This window comes from Zingiber officinale, chromosome 7A (genome assembly GCF_018446385.1).
Source record: "Zingiber officinale cultivar Zhangliang chromosome 7A, Zo_v1.1, whole genome shotgun sequence".
NCBI lineage: Eukaryota > Viridiplantae > Streptophyta > Magnoliopsida > Zingiberales > Zingiberaceae > Zingiber > Zingiber officinale.
Window position 1 is genome coordinate 27,778,928 of NC_055998.1, and position 8,200 is coordinate 27,787,127.

Genomic DNA, 8,200 nt, shown 5'->3' on the forward strand with positions numbered 1-8,200 from the left:
TATTACTATATGAGTTCCTTCTTATCATGAGTGTGTTAGTCTCCCTGTGTTTAAGATATTGAATGCCCACTAATTAAATGAGTTACTGACAACTCACTTAATTAATATCTAGCTCCAAGAGTAGTACCACTCAACCTTATCGTCATGTCAGACTAAGTCAACCTGCAGGGTTTACATGACAATCCTTATGAGCTCCTCAAGGGGGCATCATCAACCTAAATTACTAGGATATAGTTTCATTCTATAATCAACAACACACCATATAAATAATATCATTTCCCAACTTATCGGGCCTATTGATTTAACGAGCTAAATCACACCTTTTGATAAATCAAAGAAATAAATACTAAGTATATGTGCTTGTTATTATATCATGATTAAGAGTACACATTTACATAATAACAGAGGTATTATTCTTTTATATATTCAGTATAAAAAGATATTACCTCAATTGGTCCTACTCAATACACTCATAGTGTACTAGTGTAATTTATTAGTTAAGATAAAATAATACCTAATTACACTACAACCACTCCAATGGCTTGCCCCATTCTATCTTGGTTGTGAGCAACTGTTTATAATTTATAAGGATCTGATAACATGATATTCTGTGTATCTCCTCACACCATGATATTCTGTGTGTCTCCTCACACCATGTTATCTACAATATAAATTAAATGGATAACTACACTTAGCATAAATGTAGGCATTTGACCAATGTGATTCTTATATGTTTATACAAAAAGCTAAACTTTTAATATACACTCTAACATGGATATGGGGTCGACACATGGATAATGACGACTGAGGCTGAGGCATGGGTGAAATTAGTGGTTGAGACCGAGTTCGGGGTAATGTCGGCGGATGAAGCCGAGGCATAATAGCTAACTCGTCCTTCGTTAAACTCAAATCGTTGGGATGAGTGTATTGAGCGGGTTCGATTAGATTCAAATCTTTTTTAGGTTGAGTTTTGAGTTTTATATCCTGTGAGTTATGTTTATCCTATCTTAACTTTGACTTACAGCTCAACATAACTTTTAACCATATGAGACACGTGGGGCTGCATTTCGGCCTCATCAACATGTTTACATTATTTTGGGGGCATGTTTTAGTTTTACCCATCTTAGTTTTTGGCATCCATGCATTATCGAAATACAGTCCATGTTGTGAGATCACAGCAACTCCTTTACCTCGTTTAATCTTCGATACTACATCGACACAAGAATTGCCCTTGTTAATTAAGCTTCCACTCGTTGAGCAGACACTATGTTTTCCAAGTACTTCTCCACGTTGTCAAGTCCACAAAGCTCCTTCACCACCGGCATGATTGCGGGTACCTCCAACTTAAAGAATGAGGGGGATCCATCAAGTTTGTTGATAGCAAGGAACTCGAGTCGAGCAGCCTTTATAGCTTCGCTGATTGCAGAATGAACTGAAGCAGCAAGAAGTAAAGGTGGCTCCCCAGAAGCTGCATGAAAGAAACTACAGATCTGAGTATCAATCAAATTCAGAATCATAAGAGGAGGCATTGCAAGTTGAGACAAAAAGATCGAGGTAGGATGAATAGATCTAGCATGGATTTTACGTGACCATTTCAGTATCCTCTACATAGAAATAGATCACCCTTTCCAAATTTTGCATAAACAAACATATGATAGTCTACTGCAATTGGTGAAAACTGCAAGAGTAGTACCTTTTGAGGATAGAATACGCCTCTCATGAAATCCACTTTTCAACACTTTGATATTGAACTGCTTCGGAACGATGTCAAGACTCGGGATCTTGTATGTCCAAGTTCCGTCTGAAACTGCTAGTCCATCGCCATTTACAACATACTCCTCACACATAAAGAAACCGATTCCTTGAACAAAAGCACCTTCAATCTGCACAGGATGTTCTCAGAGCAGCATCAAATGAATGCTGATTGCTGAAACTAATGAAAACTCTAAAAACAAGGAGATGAAGTGAACCGGACCTGTCCCAAATCCACTGCAGGGTTTAAACTCTGCCCACAATCATAAATGAGGTCTGTCCTCATAATTGTAGTAGCTCCAGTAAGAACATCGATCTCCACCTAAAGTGCAAAGCATTTTAAATCCGTGAGCAAACCTCAGTGTAAAGACGATAAAAGAAGCATTCAAGAGGAACACAATGGTGTTATAGAATGATAAAAGAGTGGATTATGGCAGCGTATATTATTAAGTTACCTCACTCATGGCAGCTCCATAGTTAAGATAAATACTAGAAGTTCTTTCAGGAACCCAGTAAGCATGCGCTGACAAGTTAACAGATTGCCTAGCAACCTGCAGATAAAGGAGAGGAGGTAGATAAATCACAAGATATGAAGATGAAAGAATGAGCATGATGCAATTTATTCTAAGAATAATGAGATATTGAAACATAAAATCCACAAAAGAAACATATGAACTTTTTCCAAGTTCAGTTTAAGGAATTCTATTCGAATAACAAAGAAAATATTCGAGTTTCAACCACAAGAAAAATGATAAAACAAAACAGTAGTACTGAGAGAAGATTGAAGGTTGGAGACCATCCATCTATGTTTTAGGATAGAGTTGCTTTTCTTTAAAGTGTAGGTTCCTCCACAAGATGAAAGTAAATAAAAACCTATCGAACTAAAAGTATAAGATGGAATTTTGTATCTACATATTTAGTTTGGAAACTTTCAAATCAACCTTTTAAATCTTTGGTCAATTGGATTTCCAAACAAACTTATTCTCCTTGTGGCTAAGTTTAAAGGATTAGTGTTGAGTACATGAGTCTTATCCCACCATTGTACTTAATGCAAGGTTGTATCTCTAGTGATGGCCATACTTTAAAATGTTCAGTCCAACAAAATTGATTTTTCTTTGAGTCATTAGTTTGAAATGACTCACCTGGACAATCAGATTATCCCATGAAACTGAGCCCATTTGTGCTTCTAAATTTTCCTTAACAGGCTTCAGTCTATCAGCTAGAATTTTGCAGGACTCACTAATTGCTGCGCAGCTTGATTCTGATGTGGTACTCCCAGAAGTTATGCCTCCTTGAATTAAACTCAGTGTATCTGCCTGAACGACCCTCACTTTATCCAGAAGATTTTGGCTTCCATCATCCCATAATTGTCCAAGGGCAAATGCTGCCATTTGCTTAACCTTTGTCCACAGCCCCTGACCTAATTCAATCCCTCCAACTTCAATGACAATTGATCCATCATTGAGAATAGATACTTTCCCTGGTGTTGGCATTTGCGTAACTTGGTATATAACTGGCACCCAAGAAATTCCTCGTTTTCTCCATTTATTGAAGTCATTGAAAAGCTGTACCTTTTCAAGTCGTTCAAAATATCTTGCAGATGAAGTCAAATCATCAACTATGGAAGGTAGAGTATATTCCAGCACATCACCGGCACTGACTGGATAAAATAGCTTGAGACTGTCGTACGTGTGGAGATTTTTCTTTCTAACAGAATGACTATCCTTGGAGAGGAAGGATGCTACATCTTGGATAATGGCTTCGGCGATATATGATCCCTGTACTTCTCCTGGTCCTCGCATGGCTGATTTTGTTGAGACATTAGTCTTGCAAAGCTTGATATCAAAAGAAAGAGCACCCCAGTTGTACTTCTTTAGTGCTGTTACAGTGTTAAGTGGAATGATTGGACTAATATCATTTGTTATGCCTGCATTGATTAGTATATCTACATGCAAGGCTGTAATTTTTCCATCAGACTTGAAACCAACATCGTAGTTTATCTTCATAGGATGTCGGCCGCCCGTCATCACCATGTCCGTCTGGCGGTCAAGATACATCTTAACAGGGCGCCGCAATTTGAATGCTGCAAGAGCACATGCAGTTGCAACCTGAAGATCAGGGGGAGAGTAATCTTTAGCCATGAGAAGGATTGGAGTATAATAAAACACACAAAAAGTGTATGCGAATTCAGATGCTCACCGGCACTGACCGTACAGCTTTCCCACCAAAACCTCCCCCAACTCTTTTTGTAATCACACGGACATTGTGAAATGGTATGCCAAGACATTTGGCAATCGTCTTTTGTGCAACCTCAGGACACTGGCTTGAACTGTAGACCAGAATACAGTTATCTTCCTCTGGTATGGCAAGAACTGATTGTGTTTCCATGTAAAAGTAATACTGAGAACTAAGTTTCACCTGCAAACCATTGTCACATTTGAGTGAGAAGTAGAAAGAGAGCTTCGTTGTGTCGAACATATTGTGTACTACATTCCATCACTTCTGCATTAGCTTCCTACTGCCATATATTGTTACCAAAAGAATGCCTAATGCAACGAAATTTCCACAAACTCTTTCATGATTCGAGAGATTGCCATATTTGACAGTAAGACATTTATCAGTAGGTAGTCAAATGATTCTAATGAATGCCTAAGTATCCTGGAAGACCTCTGATTGACATTGCATTATTGAGATCAGATTCAGACCAGCAAGATAAAAATAAATGAAAGTTACCTCAGCTGCATGAATCTTCTGATCAGCTTCTGCCATGCCATTGGAGGAATCGCCAACCTTCTGAGGACGAAAAAAGGGAGGAATTTCAAAAAAACTAGATCTTTTAACAGCATCTTCAACTGATAAAATGGGAGGTTCCAGGTTCTCAGTGCTATACTTCACTGTTGCTTGTTTAGCTGCCATATTAGCAAGTTTCTGTGTTTCTGCAATCTAATAAACAGCTAACTATTAGCAGTAGTTCATCGGCAGGTGCAGAAACACACCTCCCAATATTAAAGTCAAAACAATATTATTTCCTAAAAAGAAAAGAGATTTTGTGCAATCTAGAAAACGAAAAACCATATATGATAAAAAAATCTGCACACAAGAAGAGTAGAAATGTACCACAATGCCAAGTGCCTGACCAGCATACTCTGTCAGAGAGTTGGCAAGTAAAACTTCTGTTAAATCCAGACAATCGAGTCCAATGTTTTGGCCTCCTTTTGGAATATCCCCGGCACTGATATATGCAATGACTTTCTGTGATGACGGCGTAGAGTTAAATTGGACTCCTTTTATGTAAGCCAAAGCCCTTGTGCTGTATACAAATGCTCCATACAGACAATCTTTTGGAGAAGGAATATCATCCACATATCTTGCTTCACCTGATTATATAGCCCAAGTGAATGAGACAATGGAATGATAACATTTAATTGGTGATCTTTAGAACCAAGATATGATGATCTATACTTAGATTGTACATGCTTCTTAACTGTAAATAAATATACAGCAATCGAAAAAGAAAATAGTTACATGAATATACCAGAGGCTTGAATTTCAGCTCCAGCTTTCTTGATAGGCTCACCAACAGGATAGTAGTCCTTGCTAAATTGGATTGACTGCCTTGAAGATAAGATGTCATCAAGGCTACTGGTTAGTGTACAGTTTGATTCCCTCTGAACTAATGTATCAGCAGTTCCATTGATTTTGCCATCAGGATGTCCAGTAAGTTCGAAAACACCAGAAGTATCAGCATGCGAGTGTTTCTCAGACACACACAACTCTTTAGCCAATGGTCCTAGAAACTTGAATAGGAAACCAACTGCCAGACTTGATCTATAGTTTGAATGAGGAATGTCTTCTTTTGGAATAATAGTTTTCCGAAGTATTTTTGTAGCTTCAAGTAAAACTGAGGTCGTGAGAACTTTACCAATCAGAAAGTTCTCAACTTCCCTTGCCCTGATAGCATGTTCACCGCCATAAGCACCATAAGCCAAGTTTAGATCAAGCATAACAGAATCCCCAGAGTTCTTATCCATGCTAACATTAGCCAAGAAAGCTGAGTTCAGATAAGAAACAGCATTCCCGAGAGGGCGTGGAGCTGCTCGGTAAGTCTCAAACAGGATGCTGGGCTCACTTGTAGATGCAGAAATAGTGTGTTGATTTGTTTCAGAACATGACCCCATTGTGGAACTCCAACAAGGAATATGTATGCTTAAAAGTATGGTTCTGTCATCACATGGAGGTCCTTGTAAAAATTCCTCCAGGGAAAGAGTAAGCCTTTTCGAAGGCATCTGAAGACACACAGTAGATCCAGTAGCAAGAAGAATGGTAGCAACATCTGACGCGAATTGATTTCTTTGTGCCATAATAAGGTTGCCACCCAAGCTTGCCATATTTCTAACAAATGGCGTAGCCACCTTATCCATATGTTCAGCAATCTTAGCGAAGACTAAACTTTCTTTGGATTGGAACATTCTTTCTTTTCCCTTATTCAGCTCTTCAATGGCTCTGGAAATTGGTACAGCAGCTCCAAACACAATCCCGCTGTCATCCCTCTTGATCACGGAGAGTTCTGGTATCCCTTTGAGATCAATATACTTATCACACAGGTCTTTTTCCTTGTAAACACCAGACCCTGTGTTACCAACGACCAATTTCACACGGCTTTCATCGAATTCATTGGAATCCAAAAGCGCATAGAGTTCTTCAATTCCAGAAGGTCGATACCAATGGCACTCTGGAAAGCCAAAATCCTTTGAATTCTCTAAACTACCCAGTAAAGATTTGATCTCAGATTTCAAAAAATCAGGAAATGTAGAGATTGCACTTCTGCTGTAACGAGGCAGTCTATTGATGTCGGCGTCTTCTACCCCTTTCTTCCAGAATGTGTTCAGACCCAAATCCTCTAAATCCACATCGACCGCAAAGCTCTTGCAAGCGTCTGCAATGGGTCGATAGCCCGTGCATCGGCAAAGATTGCCTGCGACAGCCTTCTCGGCTTCGGATTTTCTAATCTTTGAAAACCCGTTGGGAGGTTCAGGCCTGCTGCTCTTGTCGGCGTTGGTGAGGGCCGCAAAGAGCGACATGCACATGCCAGGAGTGCAGAAGCCGCACTGGGACGCATGGAAGCCTGCAAACCTCTGATGAATCGAATGAAAGCCATCCTTGCTGTTCCCAAGTCCCTCGGAGGTGGTAACCGAGCAGAAATTGATGCTGCAGAGAAGCGTCAAGCACGAGCTGACACTGAATTCTTTGACTTGATCGCTAACTGGATCATATGTAGAGAGAAGAACAACGCAAGCTCCACACCCACCTATTCCACGAGATTACAAAATCATAACGAAGTGCGAACTTTTATGGCGCTAATTAACTCTTCAGTTCAACTGAGAGAGGATGGGAGAATCTCACCCTCGCCGCACCCAAGCTTGGCCCCTGTGAACGGAGTCTGCGTCCGCAAGAACTCCAGCAACGTGGTCGAGGGATGGACCTTGGCGAGCTCGAATCGCTCTCCGTTGATGGCGAACACCAGCTTCGCCTCCATCTCCACCTGCTCCAGCTACCGCACGTTAGTAAACGAAAGATAATGAATTCCGGTGGTGACGACGCCGAAAACGAGTATCAGTTATCTGGGACCCAATCCGAGTCGACCTTTGGGCTGGAGATTTTTTTTTAGGATTAGATATTTTTGGGTTGGATTTGTGTTGATCGACTGCATCAGAATTTAGATTTTATTAATTTTTTTAATTAAACTAAATTTTATTTTTAAAAATTAAAATATTTATATATACATTAATTTAAATATTAATATCAACATCCATATTAAAGCATTCATATTAATTTCTTTATCTAAAATATATAATTTAAGATAAAAAAAATTATTTTATTAAATTTAAATATTCACTTTTCACTACATAATATATCATATTCTCTATTTTTTTATCCTATTTAATATCTAAATTTAGAGAAATATCATTCATAAATATAAAATTTAAGAAATGAATATTAGTTATTTTTTTTAAAAAAATTAAAAGTAAATGTGGATCTTCTTAGTATTATAATAGTGAAGTATCAAGATAAAAGATAAAAATAAAAAATTATAAGAAAAATAATAAAAAAAGATATTTTTAATCGGGTTATTAGGATTATTCAGGTCAAGCTTTGGTAGGATTTAGATTTAAGATTTAGGATTATATTCAGATTCTGATTAAGATTTTTTATAATTTTTTCAATCCAATCTAAATTCCATCCACCTAAATTAGCGCCCCTATAATAACACTATAAATGCTTTCTAATTTTTAAAAATATCTTTAATATTTTTTTTATTCGTTGCGGAATATTTGAATAACTATTATAATTATTAAATCTAGCTTTTTGTTAAAAAAAAAAAGCGTCATTGTATATAATGTACGATGCATTCGTTCGCTATCAGCTCATTCAATGATATAAGCTTTAT

General features: G+C 38.1%; 1 protein-coding gene across 1 annotated transcript; it reads right to left on the reverse strand.

The window, feature by feature from the left end:
• Window positions 1-1,031: 1,031 nt before the first annotated feature.
• Window positions 1,032-7,396, reverse strand: LOC122001229 (indole-3-acetaldehyde oxidase-like). Its single transcript, XM_042555873.1, has 10 exons — window positions 7,156-7,396; window positions 5,288-7,060; window positions 4,870-5,129; window positions 4,486-4,695; window positions 3,952-4,170; window positions 2,895-3,860; window positions 2,208-2,303; window positions 1,976-2,074; window positions 1,694-1,883; window positions 1,032-1,468 (listed from the first exon to the last, which is right to left on the reverse strand). The coding sequence occupies exons 1-10, from the start codon at window positions 7,286-7,288 to the stop codon at window positions 1,239-1,241; spliced, it is 4,176 nt and encodes a 1,391-aa protein (XP_042411807.1). The 5' UTR covers window positions 7,289-7,396; the 3' UTR covers window positions 1,032-1,238.
• Between the last annotated feature and the right edge of the window lie 804 nt (window positions 7,397-8,200).